This window comes from Nerophis lumbriciformis, linkage group LG34 (assembly GCF_033978685.3).
Source record: "Nerophis lumbriciformis linkage group LG34, RoL_Nlum_v2.1, whole genome shotgun sequence".
NCBI lineage: Eukaryota > Metazoa > Chordata > Actinopteri > Syngnathiformes > Syngnathidae > Nerophis > Nerophis lumbriciformis.
This window is the reverse complement of record NC_084581.2, coordinates 23,925,845-23,950,615: the sequence shown is the minus strand read 5'-3', so window position 1 is coordinate 23,950,615 and position 24,771 is coordinate 23,925,845. Positions and strand designations below refer to the sequence as shown.

General features: G+C 39.8%; 1 protein-coding gene across 1 annotated transcript; it reads right to left on the bottom strand.

Moving 5' to 3' along the window:
• Positions 1-4: 4 nt before the first annotated feature.
• psmc6 (proteasome 26S subunit, ATPase 6) lies at positions 5-23,617 on the bottom strand. The gene is made up of 14 exons (XM_061929024.2): positions 23,445-23,617; positions 22,896-22,975; positions 11,581-11,620; positions 11,452-11,504; positions 11,196-11,263; positions 10,942-11,056; positions 9,132-9,219; positions 8,466-8,527; positions 8,282-8,405; positions 4,006-4,067; positions 1,418-1,538; positions 1,270-1,350; positions 1,117-1,188; positions 5-315 (listed from the first exon to the last, which is right to left on the bottom strand). The coding sequence occupies exons 1-14, from the start codon at positions 23,527-23,529 to the stop codon at positions 197-199; spliced, it is 1,170 nt and encodes a 389-aa protein (XP_061785008.1). The 5' UTR covers positions 23,530-23,617; the 3' UTR covers positions 5-196.
• Positions 23,618-24,771: the final 1,154 nt, after the last annotated feature.

Here is a 24,771-nt window from a genome sequence, read left to right as displayed (position 1 = left end):
GTGCTGAGGGCTTTCAGTAGAACATTTTATTGCCATACAGTGAATGTTTTTGTAGGACATGAAGCAAACTGTTTTTATCCTCATACGTACTGTGGGCAGGTCAGACTAACATTTGGCAGAGACTACAATCAACCTTCTCCAAACAGCTGGCCTGAAGTTATATAACACATCAAATGTAAGAAAATGTAGGTTCGATCTATACAGGCTTGTAGTCCAGCTTGGACTCCAGCTTCTTTGAATCTGCCACCTTTCGCACCGCCTTCATGAAATCCTCTTGAGTGACGTACTCTCTGTCAGCGCGGATGGCAAACAAGCCTGCAAACACGTATGGAGAAGTAAATAACTTCTAGGGGCTCCTTGTTGCCGCTGCTCCGCAGTGAAACGTTAAAGTTCTTTACATGTCTCGTAATCGCCTGTGATTATTAGTCGGTCACATAGCGGTTTGCTTTTATCACATTGTATACATGAACAAATATTTAGAAATGCATATAAAACGAGAAATATACTGGTTTTGAAACGAGTAATATATTGTACACTCTGCTGTTACACAATTTGACATAAATAAAATCAAGCGCTCCCTGTTTCACTAAACTACTGTCATATTTTTAGCCTGGAGAATTTGTGTATCTGCGTTCTCAGCGGTTAAGTAAATATGTGTCCAGCTGGAACCGCAGTGGTGTCGCTTTTGACGCGTTAGCCTTTTAAAGGAGTGTTTTAGAGTTCATTCTGCAGTGTCGACACGGTGCTGTTGTTTTGTGGTGCAACATTGACCTGAGTTCTTAAAACATATTTTCGCCTGTTTTCTGCACATTTGTCAACTATTTATTATGCAACCTTCTATTTAGGCGAACCGCTTTTTGATGACATATTGGTCGGATAAACGCGATCTGATCGTTCAGGCTGCAGTCGAATATCTGATTTATATCCACATACGAATGAAGCCTGTACTGGATTTGGAAAAATAAAAATTGGAATCGCACTGTTCACATTAACATGAAAAAATCCTATACAGGTCACATATAGGCGAAATAATTCGTAATTGACATGCAGAGTAGTATTGGATTTTTTTGTTGAAATAAACTATTATTATTGCTATTATTAGGAGGCATGTCTTACCTGCTTCTGTGCAGACATTTCTCAGATCAGCTCCATTGAATCCATCTGACAGCTTCACAATGGCTTCATAATCTGCAAGGACAAAAAAGTAAACAGCTGATGTGAGTTGCTGTTTCGACCAATAAGAGGCGAAAACATAAAATGTTTTCTTACCTATTTCTCCGTGCTTGGTGATAGGACTGGAGTGGATCTTCAGGATGTCCAGACGAGCTTGTTCATTGGGCAGTTCAATGTCTGGCAAGGAATTATTTAATGACATTAAGTCGTACTAAAAATACTTACAACCACAAGCTCATCTTACGGATTTTGCGGTCGAGTCTGCCGGGCCGCAGCAGAGCGGGGTCCAGAGTGTCTGGTCTGTTGGTCGCCATGATCATCTTAACTCTATGCAGTGTGTCAAAGCCGTCCATTTGGTTGAGCAGCTGACCAGCAAAAAAGATCATCATCATCATCTCTTTGTAGTCTAAACAATTACCTGACATTAATAACATGTATTATCACAATGTTCATTATCAAACTGGACTTTTTTGAAAAACAGTTAACAAATCAGGCCAAATGAATTCCTAATAATATTCTGATGGTTCAACTAACACATTAGGAAGTACCATTTTAGAAAATGTCTGAATGTTCTCATTCATCCAGGTCATTGTAATCTCAGGGCATTCAATGCAACATTTGTAAACTGAAACGATTCATGCTCACTAAACCATCCCATGTGTGATGTCAGTAGAAGTGTTTTCATGCATATTTGTACGTGCTTTCGTAATGTAAAAAAGCTAGCGTCGTTAGTATTAGCCAATATGCTCACACGAGCGTTACAATTATTAACTTACAATGGCATTCTGTTTGTATTGTTCCAGTTTAAAGTCACCAAGACATCACAGTGGAGTTATTGAGTCTGTTAAACTGATTGGAGAGCTAGCTTCCGCAGTTAGTGGGTCCATGATGATGACTTTTGTTTTATTTGATCAGCCGTTTTACTGCCGTGTTAAACACACGGTTTGGAAACAATTTTAAGTATTTGTGTAAATTACTAATCTCACAACATACAGTAATATATAACTGCAGCATATCGTCCGATGAGACTAATAAATGTTTAAAAAAATGTTTTATCTCAAATTTAGTGGGTGCGGCTTATATACCGGTGCACGCTATAGTCCCGAAAATCTGGTACATCATTTCTGTCCTAGCTTTATTGTATTTAACACATACTGTGGTAGAGGTGGTGGCCATACGAGTCAGTAATAAATGATCTTGTGCTATAAAGACACGTAGCAGTGACAGCACTGCAAATGTACCGTACAATGCATCCGGGAAGTATTCACAGTGCTTCACTTTTTTCACATTTTATTATGTTAGTTTTATTCCAAAATGTAATAAAATAATTTTTGTCCTCAAAATTCTATACTCAATACCCCGTAATTACAATGTGAAAATATATATTTTTAATTTTGCAAGTGTATTAAAAACAAAAAGCTAAGAAATGATTACGTATTCACAGCTTTGTTGTTGCACCTTTGGCAGAAATTACAGCCTCAAGTATTTTTGAATACGATGCCACATGCTTGGCACACCTATCTTTGAGCAGTTTCGCCAATTCCTCTTTGCAGCACCTCTCAAGCACCATCAGGTTGGATGGGAAGCTTCGGTGCACAGCTATTTTCAGATCTTTTCAATTTGGTTGTCCTGAAGCCATTCCTTTGATATCTTGACTGTGTGCTTAGGGTTGCTGTCCCGCTAAGCGATGAACCGTTGCCTCAGTCGGAGTTCAAGAGCGCTCTGGAGCAGGTTTTATCCAGGATGTCTCTGTATATTGCTGCATTCATCTTTCCCTCTATCCTGACTTGCCTACCAGCTCCTGCTGCTGAAAAACATCCCCACAGCACGATGCTGCCACTAACATGCTTCACTGTAGAGATGGCATTGGCCTGGTGATAAGGGGTGCCTGGTTTCCTCCAAACATGACGCCTGACATTCACGCTAATCAGTTCAATCTTTGTCTCATCAGACCAGATCATCTTGTTTGTCTTGGTCTGAGAGTCTTTCAGCTGCATTTTGGCAAACTCCAGGCGGGCTGCCATGTGCTAAGTAATGGCTTCTGTTTAGTCACTCTACCATGCAGGCCTGATTGGTGGATTTCTGTAGAGATGATTGTCCTGCTGAAAAGTTATTCTCTCTCCAAAGAGGAATGCTGTGGCTCTGACCATCGAGTTCCTGGTCACCTCCCTGACTAGGGCCCTTTTCCCTTGATCGCTCAGTTTAGACGACAGGCCAGCTCTCGGATGTGTCCTGGTGGTTCTAAACTTTTTCCATTTTCGGATGATGGAGGCCACTGTGCTCATTGGGACCTTCAAAGCAACAAATATTTTTCTGAACCCTTCCCCAGATGCCTAGAGACAATGCTGTCTCTGAGGTCTACAGACAATTCCTTCATCTCCATGCTTGGTTTGTGGAGTGTGGGACTTTATAGATAGACAGCTGTGTGCCTTTTCAAATCAAGTCCAATCAACTGAATTTACCACAAGTAGCCTCCAATTAAGATGTATGCACATCTCAAGAATGATCAGTCGAAACAGCATGCACCTGAGCTCACCTTTGAGCTTCATGGTAAAGGCTGTGAATACTTATGTACATTTGATTTCTTAGGTTTTTAATTTAATATATATTTTTTTTTTAAATTGATCTAAATAAGCATTTTAATTTTGTCATTATGGGGTATTGTGTGTGTAGAAGTTTGAGGACAAAAATTAATGTATTCCATTTCGTAATAAGTCTATATCATAACAAAATGTGGAAAAAGTGAAGTGTTCTGAATACTTTCCGGATGGACTGTACTACACTATACTTATTTGCAGTTCTAAATTACAGCAACAGTGAAGACGAATGTACCTCCATCAAAGTCCTCTGTATCTCTCGGTCAGCAGAAGTTCCCTCAGAGAAACGCCGACCACCTACAATGTACAAAATACAAACAAATACAGTGTTAGCTTCCATACAGTGCTACGAATATGTTTGGCGGTAGGGACGTGACAAAAAAATTAAACATGTTCACATTTTTGTGGTGGTCTTTGCTTGGGATGATGTTCGTTAAGAAATTATCGATGTCGATGCCATTATCGAATCCTCTTATCGAACCGATTCTTTATCGAATCTCTTATCGAATCCAGATAGGTTGTTGTGTGTGCACTGAGTTCCAAAAGCCGTAGATGTTATGTGACTGGGCCGGCACGCTGTTTATATGGAGGAAATGCGGACGTGACTGAGGACAGCATGCCGACGTTAAAGGGTGAAGGTTTCAGGTGAGAGAGGACGCTAAAGGTACGCCCCCAGTGAGCATATAGTGCTGCTATGTGCGTTGTAAATAAAACAATTGCCGACAAACACATCACCAACATGGACGAGGTGCTGCTCACTTTCAACATCCCGGTGAAGCTCACTGTGGAGAAGAAGGGGACCAGCACGGTAGTGAATCGATACGCACAATGGGGCAAGAGAAGTCGGCTTTTACTGTGGTGCTAGCTTGCTATGCTAATGGGCAGAAACTGACGTTCAAAGTGAAGTTGTGAGCGTCATGGGAGCGATGGATGAAAGACGAACACAGCTTCACGACAACTGTGAGGCAGCGTCGGGCGAGTAACGCCACAATTTGTGAATGGATCGTGGATGCTTGAGCTAACGTGTCTGCTTGCACTGTTGTTCGAGCTTTTGCAGAAGCCGGCATCTTTTCCGAGGAACCCCACGGCAACGAGACTGACTTTGAAAATGAAGAGAGGGAATCTGGCGTGTTTGATGGAGAAATTGCCCAGCTATTCATTTCGGACACAGAAGATGAGGACTTTGATGGATTTGTTGATGAAGATTGATCAAAAAATAATGTGAGTACATTGATAAATAAAAAGTACATTGATTCAATAAAATACAACCGAACTCAGCTTTGCTCCTGCTGCCTTTTTAAATAGCGTCCATGCATGCTAGCGTATGTTTAACCATGCCTGCGCCCCAAAATATGCTGCGCCTTATTTATGCGTTAAATAAGGAAATAGCACCCGAAACTGACACGGCGCCTTTTAATACGGGGCGCCCTATGGTCGCGAAAATACAGTATAGTGGCTTCGATAACGGGAACCAGTACTCAAAAAGGGATTCGAATCCATGCAATTAGTTCTTTTCTTATCGAGAAATCGGGAGAACCGGCTTTCGAACATCATCCCTAGTTTTGGCTGTTTGAAATGGGGCGTGTTCTAAACGCCTTTCACCGTGTAATTACCAGCACCATCTGTATTTGTACTCATGATTATAATATACTGTGTTAACACCGCAATAATCTGCCAGCCAATTTCCTCCCGGACCTTCACAATGTGAACACGGTAAGTGCAGAGTTAAACAGAAGCATCATGGGCTACATTGAGACACTGAGTAGACGGTGGAGGTCTCTGCCGCTTTCAGGGAGATCCATAGTACTGGCGCGCCAATCTGCATTAGCGCTGTGTTCAAAACCCGTTGAAAAAGACTTTGTGCCATTGTTGGAACAAGGTTTACCACCACTTGAGAAAAAACATGAACCAACCATTCGAACCTGCCTTTTTATAATGTGTTTAAATTCTAAATGTGAGTAACATATGCAGTCTATCATGCAAACTTTCTATTTAATTTGTGTCAAAGTCATAATGGACATTATACTTTTGTCATGTTTAGACTTACATTCCTGCGGACTTAATTGAAGAAAAAAGTGTGAAGAAATAAAACTGAGGAAGGAAATTAATTAAAAAGAAGGATCATCATAAATATTGTGTGTCCAAGTTTAAAGCGACGGTGATGCTAATTTTAGTTTGCCTATCAATTTGATCTTCCATTGTATGTCAGCATTAAGTTAAAGGCATACTATAAGTGCCAACATTGATCTTGTATGGTTGCATTTATTGTTTCAGTTTATACCACGCTGCAATGTTTGTGAGCAAACGCAGAAACTCCCTGAGCATTCAGTGGAGCACATGTGAGCAACATCAGACGTGCACACTGTGGCCACACCAGCGTCACACCTGTCCAAACCTGACATCATAACAATTTAAATGTTTTATTAAAATAATTTTCTGATATAAGTGATTTTGCCCTCTTACGATGACAATAACAAAAAAAACATGTTTTTCATGACCTATGTGCTAGTATTGTATGTCTGGCTGCGGGTCCTGCCTTTAAAAGAAATGTTACCCCTTTCAGAGTTCAGAGATTACATTTAGTTCCTGTTACTTTCTGTCTGTAAAATACATCTTTTTATTAGCATTTATGAAATCTAGTGACAATATTTCATGAATAATATCCTTAGATTAACATTCTTAATAAATGGCAGTAAAATAAGCACACATCTGATTGAGGAGTCAGAGTGTTACAACCTGGCATTTACACATTGTGTGGCGTTGGGGTTGTCCGACTTTTTGTTTGGCCCTAAACGCAACACTGGCTAAGTGCCATGAGTGCGTGTGTTGGTGCAGGTGAGACAGAGCGAGCGGCTTCTGTTGAAACGACGGATGACAAAGTTGGTTTAAGCCTGGTTTGTATGGCAGAAAATTACCAGTTTTTATAGATGAAAGTTTTTTTTACTCATGTTTTTGGTGTGGTTACAAAACAGTTTTGCTCAATAAAGTGATTGATAGAATTCCTGTCTGTAAAGTGTCTCGACAGACGATAATTGAACTGTGTTGACAAAGATTGTTTTATTCATTAGGGCCACTCTTGTTGTCACTTGTCACTCAGAGTTGCATTGCAAAATCATACAGAATAAATTGTAATGTGTTTATTTTGTTTAAAGTTCAGATGAGATTTTTGATTTTCTGCGCGGCATTAATTTGCTGTGCGCAGAGGACGCGTTGCGCAGGCGCGCACCTTAGAGGGAACGTTGCCACGCTGCATTGTCAATTTAATATGATACCTACATGAATGTGCACTTGATGCTAATTATGTGCTTTCCTTTGTGTGGGTTTTCTCTGAGTACTCTGACTTCCTCTCACATTACAAAAATATGCATATTAGGGTTAATTGGAGTGTCTAAATTGTCAGTCGGTGTGAATGTGAAAGACTGTCTGTTTATATGTGCCGTGCGATGGACTAGTGACATGGTTCAGGATGCGCCGTTTTATAGGCCGTCTTATTTACGTGGCTCTACTTCAACAGTGTCTTCTGCCCATCATCTTTGTTGTACCGGTAGTTTTTAGCGCTTCCATAGCGAGTCTACCGCAGATAGAAAAATGCTACTTTATATTACAAATGGCAACAGTGGAGAATGAATGCCCCACAACAAGAGAATAGAGGGACAAAGGGACCTTATTGACTCTGGTGTCGGTTGCCTAAGTGGCTGGACAGGATAGATTAAAAAATGTTTTTAAAAATCTAATTTTGATTTTTTTGGAATCGATTAAGAATCGTTACAAATAAGAATCACAATTCATTTGAAAAACTTTTTTTTTTTTGACACTCCTAATGACTTATGCTGATATTGTATCGGATTTATATCAGTATCGGCTAATACTGAAGCCTTTATACGTATTGTATCGTAAGTTAAAAAAAAAAGAAGTAATATTGGGTCACTCCTACCAATTAGTGAGTTTAAATAAAGCGATAATTTAGCCAGATTATAAAAAGTCTTAAAAAAAATTATTAGAAACGTCTTATTTTGGGGAAGTAGAGATTTATGTAAGAGAAAATACAACAGAAGCATTTACTCTCTCGCCTCTTTAAAAGTTTACTTTAGAAGAGTTTGGTGAAATTTGAGCTTGTAGAAGTAGTAGAACATAAAAACAACCCAGCAGGTTGCTTGACATACAGCGGGAGACAGACAGCTAAAAAAGTAACTGGCCCAAAAGTCCATACAAATCATTAAATTCTTGTTTTGGTTGGCATCAAATATCCTCTTTGTATGTTTAGAGTTTGCACATAGCATATACTCACTGTCCTACTCTGTTGCAGGATTACAGCGATACATACTGGCGCAAGTTTACATGTATACTGAACATTTGCTGATGCAACACCATTTTTTACAAATCACTTGTAGAAAATGTACGGTAATTGAAAAAAATATAATTGGGAGACAAAGAAAAGCATACACTTTTGCTGCGTTGTATGTGAAAGGTACATTTAAAATGTCAGTGTGAAAAAGGCGCGTGTCACTCACCAATGGCGTCAATCTCATCCATGAAGATGATGCAAGGCTGATGGTCCCTGGCGTAGTTGAACATCTCTCTGATGAGCCTGGCGCTCTCACCAATGTACTTGTCAACAATAGAGCTAGACACCACCTGCAACAATAACAAATCAGCTGGCTCTCCCAGAACGTGACACTTGATGTGCACCCTTACCTTAAGGAAGTTACAGTCCAGCTGACTAGCCACAGCTCTCGCCAGTAAAGTCTTTCCAGTTCCTGCAGAGAAAACCAGTGCTCATCAACATGCAGACGGTGTGATGAAATAACACAAATGGACGGGGGAACTAACACTCGTGAAAGCAAGATACATGAAGCATTTGGACTTGTGTATTGTTGGCTTGTTTGACATAGCCTTCCTATACAATAATAGTTGGATCATTTGGCACAAATGCAATAACCTTATGAGAGTAGTGAAGTGAAGTCAAGTGAATTATATTTATATAGCGCTTTTCTCTAGTGACTCAAAGCGCTGTACGTAGTGAAACCCATTTTCTAAGTTACACTTAAACCAGTGAGGGTGGCACTGGGAGCAGGTGGATAAAGTGGCTTGCCCAAAGACACAACAGCAGTGACTAGGATGGCGGAAGCGGGGATCGAACCTGGAACCCCTAAGCTGCTGGCACGGCCGCTCTACCAACCGAGCCAAGCCGCCGAGTAAAATGTTCAAACTTCACAAATACTTGCAAACAAAGACAAGTAAACTGAACATATTATGAAAAAGTGGCAGTAGATGAATCACATTGTGTATACAACATATCTTCACTTTGGCTACAATGAGGTACAGTAAATTTGTGAATTAAGAAATGATTTGATTTTTAACCTGGAGGCCCATAGAGCAAGCAGCCTTTGGGTGGGATGATTCCAACTCTCTGGAAAAGCTCAGGGTTGGTCAAGGGCAACTCAATCACCTGCAGGGGATGGAAAGCAAAACTATAAGATCTCTGAAAGATGACTGATGACACAGGACATTAATTGTTTAACATGCTATGTTATACAATTGATATCCAAGCTGTTTAGCTCACAAGTATTGCAAATGCTGAGTAGACAGTATGTTCGGATGGAATAAATGTATGTACTATCTAGGGCTGCAACTAACAACTAATTTGATAATCGATTAATCTGTCGATTATTACTTTGATTAATCGATTAATAATCGGATAAAAGAGACAAACTACATTTCTATCCTTTCCAGTTTTTTATAGAAAAAAAACAGCATACTGCAACCATACTTATTTTGATTATTGTTTCTCAGCGGTTTGTAAATGTTGCAGTTTATAAATAAAGTTTTATAAAAAAATAAAAAAAATAGCCTCTGCGCATGTGCATAGCATAGATCCAACGAATCGATGACTAAATTAATCGCCAACTATTTTTATCATCGATTTTAATCGATTAGTTGTTGCAGCCCTAGTACTATCTAATCATAACATTGGCCAAATGATGTGAACCTCTCGTACGTGCGTGATTGTGGTAATTTGAGCTCCTTTAGCTATGTGGGATTGTGTGTTGAGCAGGAGAATGTGACATACTAATAGCATAGGTCTAGTATACAGTTGTACTATGCAGGGATCCCAGTGGGGTAAACAAAAAATAGAGGAATTAAAAAATATTAGCTATGGGTCAAGGGGCCCTATTGGGGGTTCAAGATATTGTACCATTTTTAAGATACTTTGGAAGGATATTCCTACATAGAATTTCTGTAAAAATGCAAGAAAACTTACCAATGGTTTCTATTTATTAGATTTTATAGCCCCCTGGCCGACCCAGTGTGCTGTTAAGATGATCATTGATAATTATGTGACATCACTGCTCCAAATATCTGCCGAGTACCGCGTCTTGTAATTTTGTGGAGATCTGTTTGCCAACTGTCTTACCCCGGATTTCCACTGAACGCAAAACGAGCGCAGAACGGCACCCACACAGCGGCGGACTCTTTCTGTTTTTATTCAAGTCAATGTGTCTGTTTCTACCGCCTGCCGAACATCCCTGACATGCCATTGATGCGCCGCATTTCAGCGCTAAATATACGCAGAGCTTTTATTATTTGCCCGACGCTGCAACAAGTTTGTTCAAGTTAGCTAAACTCTGCTTGTGTTGGATAGGAAGTCATGCACAAATATAACATATTTTTTTCTTATAATCCTAAATACCAATAAATCCCAATTAAAGATAAAATTTGAGAGTCAAATAAGTTTGATAAGTTATGAGCCACGGGAATGTGTTTAAACATCAGGTCATGAATTTTTCCAGAACTTATGACACTTATTATTACGCAGGTAGTTTTTTTTATTTATTTGATCATATGCTTTAAAAAGGTTGACTTTATTACAGCTTCTGTATATTTAACGTGTCTGCTAGTTGGTGGAAACAGTGCCCCTTCTGATTTCATCTTCTTCGCTTGTGAATGTATTCTTAAGCGCGGCGCCATGGTCCCCGATGGAAAACGGCGCATATGATACAGTAGCTCGATTAAAGAGTGTTTATGCAAGAGGGCACAGGATTCCAATCGCATAATCTAGCAATGTTAACCAAATCTTTAAAAAGTAAAACACAATCTTATTAAGGTGTTAACGGCTTACAAGTCAAATCATGCGTTCATTATTGTATCTTGTTGTGTGTCAGATTATTACCTCTCTCAGCTCACGGATCTGTTCAGACAATCCACCAATTTCGGAGTAGGAGACACTGCCGGGGTCCTCGTGGGACATGTTGTACACCAGAGGGTCCACCTCTCGTGGCAGATACCTTCAAAAGATCAGTGTGGGCGGAGCATTAAAACATGGACCAGCTTCAAACTAAAATATGATTTATTTTGGCGTGTACTTAATATTGTGTGACATGTGTACATATTGGTATGATCGTGAAATGATCATCTTCAGTTTACCTCATTATGGTTAGCGTCGTCATATCTAAAGCAACTCGGGTCCCTGGCTTTAGCTGCAACTTGTCCAACTGGGTTTAAACAAAAACACGTTTAACAAAAAAAAAAATTCTTAAAAATTAGACCACCATGAACCAAAATATAAAAAAAAGACTTGAAAATAACAATATCCAAATCACAGGCACATTCAAAGAACGTTCATTTGTCCACACCTTTCATTCTATGACTTAGTGAAAGATACGTGTTGTGTTGAACCTACCTGTCTGCGGCATCCAACCACATATCGAGGACCATTAGTGGCCTTGACTATAACTGTAATTTTAAACACACACATTAGCATGACATGGCTGACTGGGTGGTATATGTGATTAACCATAAATAAACTTACACTTCTCTTCGGTTAGCTGCTTGAGGACTTCTCCAACAATCTACAGAGATTGAAGCATCAATGTGGTCAGGATGTTCAACTATAACATGATACATGTTTTGTTTCTGAATTACTGGCTATACTACAACAAGTAATGTTTTGTACGTAACCACATTTCCAAACAATACAACACATGTTTACATATATTAGGGCTGCATGATGATCTAGTGCAGGGGTCGGTAACCTCATGCATACAAAGAGCCATTTGAGCCCATTTCCCCCCAAATAAAACTCACCGAGAGCAGCAAACTCTGTTCGATTCCTAAAATGACGATAACACCACTTATAGTTTTGTTACACTTGTGCTATAGAATTTATGAAATCAAACACTTGACTAAAAGCGAGACACATTTTATTTAAAGTTAAAGTTAAAGTACCACTGATAGTCACACATACACTAGGTGTGGTGAAATTACCCTCTGCATTTGACCCATCCCCTTGTTCCACCCCCTGGGAGGTGAGGGGAGCATAGAGCACCAGTGGTGGCTGCGCTCAGGAATCATTTTTGTGATTTAATCCCCAATTCCAACCCTTGATGCTGAGTGCCAAGCAGGGAAGTAATGGGTCCCATTTTTGTAGTCTTTGGTATGACTCGGCCGGGGTTTTAACTCACGACCTACCGATCTCAGGGTGGACACTCTAACCACAAGGCCACTGTGCAGGCTTTTCTGGGTATAACGAAACAAATCACCGAATTATTTTGAACATTAGAAAAAAATACACTAGTCCTTCGCTTATTAATGAATTTCAAAAAAATCAACTCGCTCCAATATTCTGAAGGCATATACCGGTAACTGCAGCATATTTTATTTGACTAAAAAGGGAAAACAACAACCTCGTCATCAATGAAAGCTAATTAATAAAAATGCAAACAAATAAAATGTTCCTCTTTTTTGATCCGTCCGTTGCTAACTTAACAGGGGTTGACCGCTAAAAACAATACAATTGTTTGGCAGCAAGAGATGACGCATAGGGGCATACATTTCGATCGACAATATGTTCAAATTGTGAAGTGAAGTGAATTACATTTATATAGCGCTTTTCTCAAGTGACTCAAAGCGCCTTACATTGTGAAACCCAATATCTAAGTTACATTTAAACCAGTGTGGGTGGCACAGGGAGCAGGTGGTTAAAGTGTCTTGCCCAAGGACACAACGGCAGAGACTAGGATGGCGGAAGCGGGGATCGAACCTGCAACCCTGAAGTTGCTGGCACGGCCGCTCTACCAACCGAGCTATACAACCCCAAAATATGTTTTATTTTCATATGACAAGATCCCAGAACTCTCCAAAATAATAACTGTTAAATTAAAATAAACTAACTAAATAATATGCAATAAAAAAATTAATAAATTAAGTAGCCATTATTTGTTGACATTTTGTTTCAAAGCCAAAGGGAGCCACGGCGGAGACATGAAAGATCCGCTTGTTGCAGACCCCTGATCTAGTGGTTAAAATGTCAGCCTCACAGTTGGGTGACCAAGGCTTCAACTCTCCATAAAAAATGTCTCCATATGGAGTTTGGATTTTTGCATGTGTGGATTTTCTCTGTCCTCCCACATCCCAAAAACAATTAAAAGCATGAATGGCATCAATCAATCAAAGTTTATTAATACAGCCCTTAATAACAGGTGCCTAAAAGGGCTGCACAAACAGCAATGATGTACATTGTAAATAGTGCGGTGTGAATGTGAGTGTGAATGCTTGTTTTAATATACAGTAGTGCCTCGGAATGCATACGGAGTACCGGTATTTTTGGCACCTATTTGGGTTGGTGCAGAAGGACCAGTAAGATTCTGGACAAATAATACGGCTTTCATTATTGTTATACTGCCTTAATTATGACAAACTGCCACATTCACTTCAGGTGCCACTGCAATGCATAAAAAGAGACACGGGTAGGGTCTGATCATCAGCTTGGAATAATCACGAAGAAAGTTTGGAACAATATTTCCTCCACAAAAGTCCCTCAAAGTCACGCACGCTAGTAAGAGTTAGTATCAGTTTGAAGTCTACGTTTTTTACTCATGACTGCCGCTAACTTGCTTTATCAACAATCCGCCTACCGATCCAGTAATCCACAGGCTAATATTAAAGGCCTACTGAAACCCACTACTACCGACCACGCAGTCTGATAGTTTATATATCAATGATGAAATCTTAACATTGCAACACATGCCAATACGGCCGGGTTAGCTTACTAAAGTGCAATTTTAAATTTCGTGCTAAATATCCTGCTGAAAACGTCTCGGTATGATGACGCCTGCGCGTGACGTCACGGATTGTAGAGGACATTTTGGGACATCATGGTGGCCAGCTATTAAGTCGTTTGTTTTCATCGCAAAATTCCACAGTATTCTGGACATCTGTGTTGTTGAATCTTTTGCAATTTGTTCAATGAACAATGGAGACAGCAAAGAAGAAAGCTGTAGGTGGGAAGCGGTGTATTGCGGCCGGCATGCAGCAACACAAACACAGCTGGTGTTTCATTGTTTATATTCCCGAAAGATGACAGTCAAGCTTTACCATTGGGCTGTGGAGAACTGGGACAACAGAGACTCTTACTAGGAGGACTTTGAGTTGGATACGGAACGCGGTACCGTGAGTACGCTTCCAAACATTTGATCGCTTGCCCGTACGTGCGTGCCGCTATGTGCATGTCACGTACGTGACTTTGGGGAAATATATGTGCTGTATGAACTTTGGGGAGGTGAACGGTACTTTAGGCTCTGGGATTGAGTGTGTTGTGCAGGTGTTTGAGTTGTATTGGCGGGTTATATGGACGGGAGGGGGAGGTGTTTGTTATGCGGGATTAATTTGTGGCATATTAAATACTGTATAATATATATATATATATATAATATATGTTCCGTAACCATTCTAACCTGCAGTCAAGGAAGCAGGGCGAAACTTTCTCACGGCGTGCAGCAACAGAGAGACCAGAGCGGCGTGTGCTGTGCCACTCGGGCGGGCATTAGCCCTTGAGTGCCCGGTAAAATAGTAAATTCCGGCGTCGCTAAGTGTCTACGTTGGTGTGGCTCGTTTCTAGCCTAGATCCAAGTTGCACTGCAGCCGGGCTCGGCTCACCTTCAGCCGTGGCCCAGGTTAGCATGGGTCCGAAGCCAAGGAGAGTGGTTAGCCCCCCTGAGGACGACATGGAAGAAATTAAGAAATCTCTTGAGTTCTTGTCGGCTGAGATCGCAACAATTGCTGACCAGCAAAAGAAAATTGTGGATCTGATGGGTGACATTCAGTCACTCAAAAGACTGAACACGGAGAAAGACAAAGCTATAAAAGTTTTGGAATGTCGCGTGGCCGACTTGGAGCAGTACTCCCGCATGAACAACGTGATCGTCAGCGGACTTAAGACCAAGCATCGGTCATACGCCAGTGTGGCAGCCCGGGAGAACGGTCCCGTAGGGCGGGAGGGAGTTCAATCGGAGTCAGAGGTGGAATCACTGGAGCAGCAGGTGGTCAGCTTTTTGGGGAGCAGGAGGATCTCCGTGGACAGGAGCGACATTGAAGCCTGTCACACCCTGCCTACGAGAACCAAAGGAGCAACACCAACGATCATCATTCGCTTCACCAACAGAAAGAACAAGATCGCGATCCTAAAACAGGGTCGCAAATTAAAAGGAACGGAGGTGTACATTAACGAACACCTCACCAAAAGGAATGGTGAGATCGCCAGGCGCGCACGAATCCTGAGGAAGCAAAGCAAAATTCAGTCTACATGGACTGCTAGCTGTAAAGTGTTTATCAAGCTGAATGGTACCACCCCAGAAGAGGAGAAAGTCATGGTCATCAACGACATCAGTGATTTGGACAAATTCGATATCTGAGGAACTATCTGCAACGAGGTAGGACCCCTGTGTCAACTCATGGACACTTTTCACACACACATCATGACTGTCACTCATTGTTTCCCTTTTTTATTCTTTAGTTTTTTTAATTCTTTAGTTGTTTGCTGCAGTTGCAGATGTCATGCCTATGTACTAGTTGGGCGTTGTTATATATGTCTACCTGTACGGCTTTGTATGCCTCAAAGCAGGCCTACACTACTGTGTTTCAGGGTCAATTGTAAAAAGCAATATAAGTCATCAATCGCTCTCTCTCTTCATCATGGTTTCATACAACCTTAAACTACCCGGCAAAGGCCTACTGATAGCTCACTTGAATATCTGTAGCTTAAGAAATAAAATCCCTGATTTATGTATGATAATGAAGTCTAATGATATACACATTATGGCAATATCTGAAACCCATCTTGACTCCTCTTTTGAGGATGATGAATTAGCTGTAGATGGATATACAATTTTTAGGAAGGATAGAACAAGATATGGTGGAGGTGTAGCTGTGTATGTGCAGAGTCACATTCCTGTGAAAGTAAGACATGATTTAATGTTGGCTGATATTGAGGCCCTGTGGATCCAGGTTCACCTGCCACAGACCAAACCCATACTGGTTGGGTGCTGCTATAGACCACCTAGTGCCGATATAAAATACCTGGATTTAATATGCAAGATGTTGGATGAATCTAGTGATGAGAACAGAGAGATATATTTTACTGGGGACACAAACATTGATTGGTCTGCTATGTGCCCGCTGAAAAAGAAACTTATTGCTGTAACTAATGCCTGTAACCTCACACAGACTATTACACTACCAACCAGATCAACTATAAATAGAAATGGGCTAAAGTCATCCAAATGCATTGACCACCTATTCACTAATGTTCCTGATAAATGCACTAAAACAGTATCAATAGCTCTTGGCTTTACGGATCACAACTTAATTGCAATAAGGAGGAAGACCAAGCTCTCCAAAGCTCCTAGTGTGACTATACATAAAAGATCTTATAAATATTTTAATGAAGTAAAATTTATAGATGATGTGAAACATGTTAACTGGGAAATTGTGTGTCTTGAGGAGGATCCAGAAGCTGCTTTGAGCACATTCATGAAGTTGTTTTTGCAGATTGTAGATAAGCATGCTCCTGTCAGGAAAACAACTGTCAAGGCAAATGGCGCCCCTTGGTTAGGGAATGAGCTCAAAGCACTTATGAAGCAACGTAACCAGGCTAAAAAGTTGGCAGACTCTTCTGGTCTACTTTCTGATGCGATGATCTATCGTAAATTAAGAAATCGTGTAACTAAAATAAATAGAAGTAATAAAAAGGTATATTACCAGACAAAGATCTATGACTTTAGACATGATGGAAAACAATTGTGGAAAATTTTAAATCAAATAATGGGAAGATCAGCATCATGTAAAACAAATTCGTATATAGAAGTTGATGGAGCTTACCTGACTAAGCCAATGGAAATTGCCACATATTTTAATAATTACTTCACAAACAAGGTGGAAAATCTGAGAGTGAATATGACGCCTTCTGATGGCTCCTCCTCATGCACATTAATTGAAAATCATATAATGAAGGGTAAAAACTGCAGGTTCGATTTTGTACCAGTTAGTAGTTCTGATATTGAGAAATTGTTGTTATCACTGCCATCTGATAAACCTGCTGGGACGGACATGCTAGATGGCAAATTGTTAAGAATTGCGGCATGCCATGTATCAACTCCGATTTGTCATATATTTAATAAATCATTAAGATATGGAGTCTTTCCTGGGGTTTGGAAGGAGGCTAAGGTCATCCCTCTACCCAAGGACAAAAATAAAGATTTTACTGGTAAAAACAGTAGACCAATAAGCATACTTCCTGTTCTTAGTAAATTGATGGAAAAAGTTGTTTTCAAACAAATTCAAGATTACTTTACCTACAACAAACTGATGTCGGGTTCCCAGCATGCTTATAGGCAAGGTCACTCAACATCTACTGCTCTAGCTCAGCTGACTGATGACTGGCTGTCACAAATGGATGTCAAGAAGATGGTTGGTACTGTCCTGATTGACTTTAGTGCGGCATTCGATGTCATAGATCACAACATAATGATCTCCAAACTGAGAAAATATGGTTTTAATAGTATGTCACTTTCTTGGATGTTGAGCTATCTATCAGCAAGATCACAGAGAGTGTGTTTTAATGGTAGCCTATCTGAACGCAAGTACAATTACTGCGGCGTGCCTCAAGGAAGCTGCTTAGGTCCTTTACTTTTTATTATTTTTACTAATGATCTTCCCTGTGTTACAACAAACACCAATATGGTTATGTATGCAGATGACACAACTCTATACAGTACTGCCTCTACCTTAAATGACCTAGAAAACAACTTAAATCAGGACCTGGAGGGAGTGTCCCGCTGGGTAAATGATAGTAAACTTGTTGTGAATATTGACAAAACAAAAAGCATTCTTTTTGGATCCAGGCATATGCTTGTTGATGACCCACAGCTTCATATTTTAATGTCAGACATACATATTGAGCAGGTCAAAAAAGCAAAATTGCTTGGTGTGCTATTAGACAGTCAACTGTCATGGTCCGATCATATTAATGGTATTTCAATGAGAATGGGAAGAGGTTTAGCCATGGTCAAGAAGTGCTCCACCTTCTTGACATCCTCAACAATGGCTCAAGTCATACAGTCCTTGGTTTTCTGTCATCTTCATTACTGTCCTATAATATGGTCTGCTACGACTAAGTCTGACCTGAACAAACTGCAACTTGTTCAGAACAGAGCGGCTAGACTGGTACTTAAATGTTCTTTGCACACTAATATTGCATTTATGCATTCACGCCTGTCCTGGTTGTCTGTTGAACAAAAGATGCATTGTAGTCTCATTATGTTCTTTAGAACTATCATTTTAGATCAATCACCAGATTACTTTTACAAACAGTTTTTAAAATCAACTAATACACATATTCATGACACTAGGAATGCCAGCAATGGCTATTTGGCACTTCCTGCTCCCAGGACCAATCTCCTCAAACATACAGTCATGTATAGATGTACATCATTTTGGAATGGGTTGCCATCTCACATTAATCTCTCACAAAGTAAATTGTCATTCAAGACAGCTTTGAAGATACACCTATTGCAGCTGCCCACATGACGAGAATTTTTAATACTGGTTTTAACTAGCTTTTTATCTTATGTTGTATTTTTCCATTGTATAATGTCTGTTATTGCATGTATTCTTTGCATTTTTCATTTTGTATGCTCCTATATGGACCCCAGGAAGACTAGCAGTCGCCTTGGCGTCAGCTAATGGGGATCCATTCAATAAACAATAAACAATAAGCCTGGTTGTGTTGTGGCTAATAGAGTATATATATATGTCTTGTGTTTATTTACTGTTTTAGTCATTCCCAGCTGAATATCAGGTCCCACCCGCCTCTCACAGCATCTTCCCTATCTGAATCACTCCCACTGCCCTCTAGTCCTTCACTCTCACTTTCCTCATCCACAAATCTTTCATCCTCGCTCAAATTAATGGGGAAATCGTCAGTTTCTCGGTCCGAATCGCTCTCGCTGCTGGTGGCCATGATTGTAAACAATGTGCGGATGTGAGGAGCTCCACAACCTGTGATGTCACGCGCATATCGTCTGCTACTTCCGGTACAGGCAAGGCTTTTTTATCAGCGACCAAAAGTTGCGAACTTTATCGTCAATATTCTCTACTAAATCCTCAGCAAAAATATGGCAATATCGCGAAATGATCAAGTATGACACATAGACTGGACCTGCTATCCCCGTTTAAATAAGAAAATTGCATTTCAGTAGGCCTTTAATCAACTCAAAAAAGTGAAAATTTAAGTAATATAATAATTCATAAAGTTGCTCTGAAGCAAGATAGCATCCGCTGACAGGTCTCTAGTCGCTGTCTGACATCAAAACACACCCTTGCCTAAATGCACACAACATTACATGCTAAATCACTTTGGACTATTTTTGCGATATGAGCTGTTGCTCTGCTTTTTTTAAAGTTGCGAATATATTTACATTTTGAGTAGTTGATAATCCGTTGGCTCTACACAAATTGTTTAATGGGGATCCATTCAATAAACAATAAACAATTTGTGTAAAGCAGAAGGATTATCAATTTGGTCATTACCATTCACACTCATTCCGATTATGAAAATGTACTTACCGGTACTCAGATTTGTACGGTCAATCTGTTGCAACGTGTATCCTATTTTAGCGTTGACATTTGATACAAAGCTATCCTTATAATCGCTACACATGAATAACATGTCTCTAATATGACAGAACACACATTTTTAATTTCCAATATTTTACATGGTTTGTTGATAATCCGTCTGCTCTACACAAATTGTTTATTGTTTAATGCGGATCCATTCAATAAACAATTTGTGCAGAGCAGACGGATTGTCAACTTGGTCATTACCATTCACACTCATTCCGATTATAAAAGTGTACTTACTCAGATTTGTACGGTCAATTTGTTGCAACGTGTATCCTATTTTAGCGTTGACATTTGATACAAGCTATCCTTGTAATCTCTACACATGGATAACATGTCTCCAATATAACAGAAGACACATTTTAAACTTCCAATATTTTACATAGCTTGTTGATAATCCGTCTGCTCTACACAAATTGTTGAATGGGGATCCATTCAATAAACAATAAACAATTTGTGTAGAGCAGACGGATCATCAACTTGGTCATTACCATTCACACTCATTCCAATTATGAAAATTTACTTACTCAGATTGGTACGGTCAATTTGTTGCAACGTGTATCCTATTTTAGCGTTGACATTTGATACAAAGCTATCCTTATAATCTCTACACATGAATAACATGTCTCTAATATGACAGAACACACATTTTTAATTTCCAATATTCTACATGGTTTGTTGATAATCCGTCTGCGCTACACAAATTGTTTATTGTTTAATGCGGATCCATTCAATAAACAATAAACAATTTGTGCAGAGCAGACGGATTGTCAACTTGGTCATTACCATTCACACTCATTCCGATTATGGAAATTTACTTACTCAGATTGGTACGGTCAATTTGTTGCAACGTGTATCCTATTTTAGCGTTGACATTTGATACAAACTATCCTTATAATCTCTACACATGTATAACATGTCTCCAATATAACAGAAGACACATTTTAAACTTCCAATATTTTACATAGCTTGTTGATAAACCATCTGCTCTACACAAATTGTTTAATGGGGATCCATTCAATAAACAATAAACAATTTGTGTAGAGCAGACGGATCATCAACTTGGTCATTACCATTCACACTCATTCCGATTATGAAAATTTACTTACTCAGATTGGTACGGTCAATTTGTTGCAACGTGTATCCTATTTTAGCGTTGACATTTGATACAAAGCTATCCTTATAATCTCTACACATGAATAACATGTAATATGACAGAACTCACATTTTTAATTTCCAATATTTTACATGGCTTGTTGATAATCCGTCTGCCCTACACAAATTGTTTATTGAATGGATCCCATTAAACAATAAATGGTAAATGGGTTATACTTGTATAGCGCTTTTCCACCTTCAAGGTACTCAAAGCGCTTTGACACTAATTCCACATTCACCCATTCACACACACATTCACACACTGATGGCAGGAGCTGCCATGCAAGGCCCTAACCACGACCCATCAGGAGCAAGGGTGAAATGTCTTGCTCAAGGACACAATGGATGTGACGAGGTTGGTAGAAGGTGGGGATAGAACCGGGAACCCTCAGATTGCTGGCACGGCCACTCTCCCAACTTCGCCACCCCGTCCCCAATAAACGTCTGCTCTACACAAATTGTTTATTGAATGGATCCCCATTAAACAATAAACAATTTGTGCAGCGCAGACAGATTATTAACATGCCATGTAAAATATTGGAAGTTTAAAATGTGTGTTCTGTCCTATTGGAGACATGTTATTCATGTGTAGAGATGAGAAGGATAGCTTTGTATCAAATGTTGACGCTAAAATAGGATACATGTTGCAACAAATTGATCGTACAAATCTGAGTACCGTATTTTCCGCACTATAAGGCGCACCTAAAAACCACAAATTTTCTCAAAAGCTGACAGTGCGCCTTATAACCCGGTGCGCTTTATATATGGATAAATATTAAGATTCATTTTCATAAAGTTTAGGTCTCGCAACTACGGTAAACAGCCGCCATCTTTTTTCCCCGTAGAAGAAGCGCGCGGTGCATGCTGGGATATGTGACGTTTCATTTCCATTTGTGTGTTTATGTAAAGACCCCAAAATGGCTCCTATTAAGTGTGTTGTCTGTCTAATTATAAATAATGCAGACGAGGCGTGTTAACTGAGTTCTCAACGTTTACTCACAGCGTGCTAACTGCCAGCATACAACGCTTCTCAGGGCTACCGCGCATGCTCGTAACTATCGTTGCATGCTGGGTAGTGTAGTTGTTATATTTGCTAGCTCATAACAGCACATTGAGAGACACGCTTACGCGCTTAATTCAATACTCGCCGTCATTCCGGGTGGATTGACAAAAGACCTCCAGCCGCTACATATTGGTGTCAACAGGGCATTCGAAGCTAGACTGCTAACTGCGTGGGAACAATGGATGACAGAAGGCGAACACACCTTCACTAAGACGAGGAGGCAGCGCCAGACGACGCCAACATCTGCCAGTGGATCGTAAATTTGCCCAACTTTTCACTTCGGACACCGAAGACGAAGGATTTACGAATGAAGAATAACTTCAGAGAGTGCGCTATGTTTATTTTGTGTGTTGTGACATTAACGTTCGAGCAACATTATGTTGCTATTGCTCTGCACTATTTTGAATTTTACTATGTTTGTGATTGCACATTTGCGTACATTTTGGGAGTGAACAGAGTTGTTAGAACGCTGGTTTTTAATATATTATTAAAGTTTGACTGACCTATCTGACTGTTTTTTTGACATTCACTTTAGCGCAGCGTAGGCGCGGCTTATAGTCCGGGGCGGCTTATTGGTGGACAAAGTTATGAAATATGCCATTCATTGAAGGTGCGGCTAATAATCCGGTGCGCCTTATAGTGCGGAAAATACGGTACACAAATTGTTTATTGTTTATTGAATGGATCCCCATTAAACAATTTGTGTAGAGCAGACAGATTATCAACAAGACATGTAAAATATTGGAAGTGTAAAATGTGTCTTCTGTCATATTGGAGACGTTATTCATGTGTAGAGATGAGAAGGATAACTTTGTATCAAATGTCAACGCTAAAATAGGATACACGTTGAAACATATTAGCCGTACAAATCTGAGTAAGTACATTTTCATAATCGGAATGAGTGTGGATGGTAATGACCAAGTACTAAGGGAGTCTTTATTGGAAAGTCTTACCTGGCCAACACTCTGTAGAGCCTTGAGGTCGTTTTCTGACTTCTCATATTGTTTTGTTTGTTCTCGTAGTTGCTCTCTTACTGAAAACCAAAACATTTTAAAGCATTCGTTAATCTGCAGATTATCACACAAGCCCTAATCGAAATGAATTGATAACAATAATCGCCACTAAAACTTACATGTACAGGAATTCGCTAGCCGCTTAGCAGCGATATTATTAGCTTCGCTAGAACTACAACAACCACAGATGACGCCTATGCGCGGCTGTCTACGTGTAAGCAGGACAAGGTCGTACCTATACAGGTTAGTCACACTTTCATCAATATTTGTATTTAAAGATCAGCGTGTTGTCTAATGCAGTTAGCGATGTTAGCATGTGATAGAAGGCTGCGCCTCCATTGAAATGAACGAGGATGCTCACTGCATGACAAAGCACTAGCTAGCCAGCCGGCTAACAGGTTCCCGTTACTGTGCCACAATTTATAAGAGCTCAATAGACAGTTTGTACACATCCGTGAGTGTTCAAATGTAAGTTATATCCCGTCTTACGTTCTTTTAACCGGCCATCTACTTCTTTGTGTTCAAGCAATTTTTTCCGGTAATCTTGCAGGGCTCGCTCCCTGTTATCCGCCATACTGCTGAGGGAATTGTGGGTAAACAGCTGCTTCTTCTTCTTTGTGGGCTTTAACGGAGGTTGGCATCTTTCGTGGGGCACTACTGCCCCATCCGGTGGCGCCAGACCATTACCACGGGTAATTGTTTGTGTCTTATTCCGATTGTGTTCGTAGTAACGTCAAACAGAGGTTATAGTCAGAGGTGGGTAGTAACGCGCTACATTTACTCCGTTACATCTACTTGAGTAACTTTTGGGATAAATTGTACTTCTAAGAGTAATTTTAATGCAACATACTTTTACTTTTACTTGAGTATATTTATAGAGAAGAAACGCTACTTTTACTCCGCTACTTTTATCTACATTCAGCTCGCTACTCGCTACTAATTTGTATCGATCTGTTAATGCACGCTTTGTTTGTTTTGGTCTGTCATAGTGCCTGCGTTTCAACAAATACAGTCACTGGTGACGTTCACTCCGTTCCACCAATCAGATGCAGTCACTGGTGACGTTGGACCAATCAAACAGAGCCAGGCGGTCACATGACCTGACTTAAACAAGTTGAAAAACTTATTCGGGTGTTACCATTTAGTGGTCAATTGTACGGAATATATACTGTACTGTGCAATCTACTAATAAAAGTTTCAATCAATCAATCAAAAGTGTGAAGGAAAAAAGACCCTTTTTTATTTCAATCGTACATCCTGTCAAAAGCCTAAAGACTGACTGCACAGTTCCTGTCTTCACAATAAAAGTGCCGCTCCATCGCGCCTGCGCTTTCAAAACAAGAGTCTCCGAAAGCCAGCGCAAACAAGCTAGCAAGCTACGGAGTTTGCCGCCAATGTATTTCTTGTAAAGTGTATAAAAACGAATATGGAAGCTGGACAAATAAGGTGCCAAAAACCAACCACTTTCATGTGGTATTAGACAGAAAGGAGGAACTTTTTTTCTCCTCCATTTGAAAACGTGGACGCTATCAGCACTACGGTCTGATTACAATCAATGCAAGTCATCAGAATCAGGTAATACACCAACTTATATTCTTGTCTTCATGAAAGAAAGGAATCTATATGTGTTAAACATGCATGTATATTCATTAAAACACCTTTAACATGTAAACAAAAACGGCAAAATAAATAAATATAAATTATATACTGTATATATATATATGTGTGTGTATATATATGTATATGTATATATATATGTATATACATATATATATATATATATATATATATATATATATGATATGTGTGTGTATGT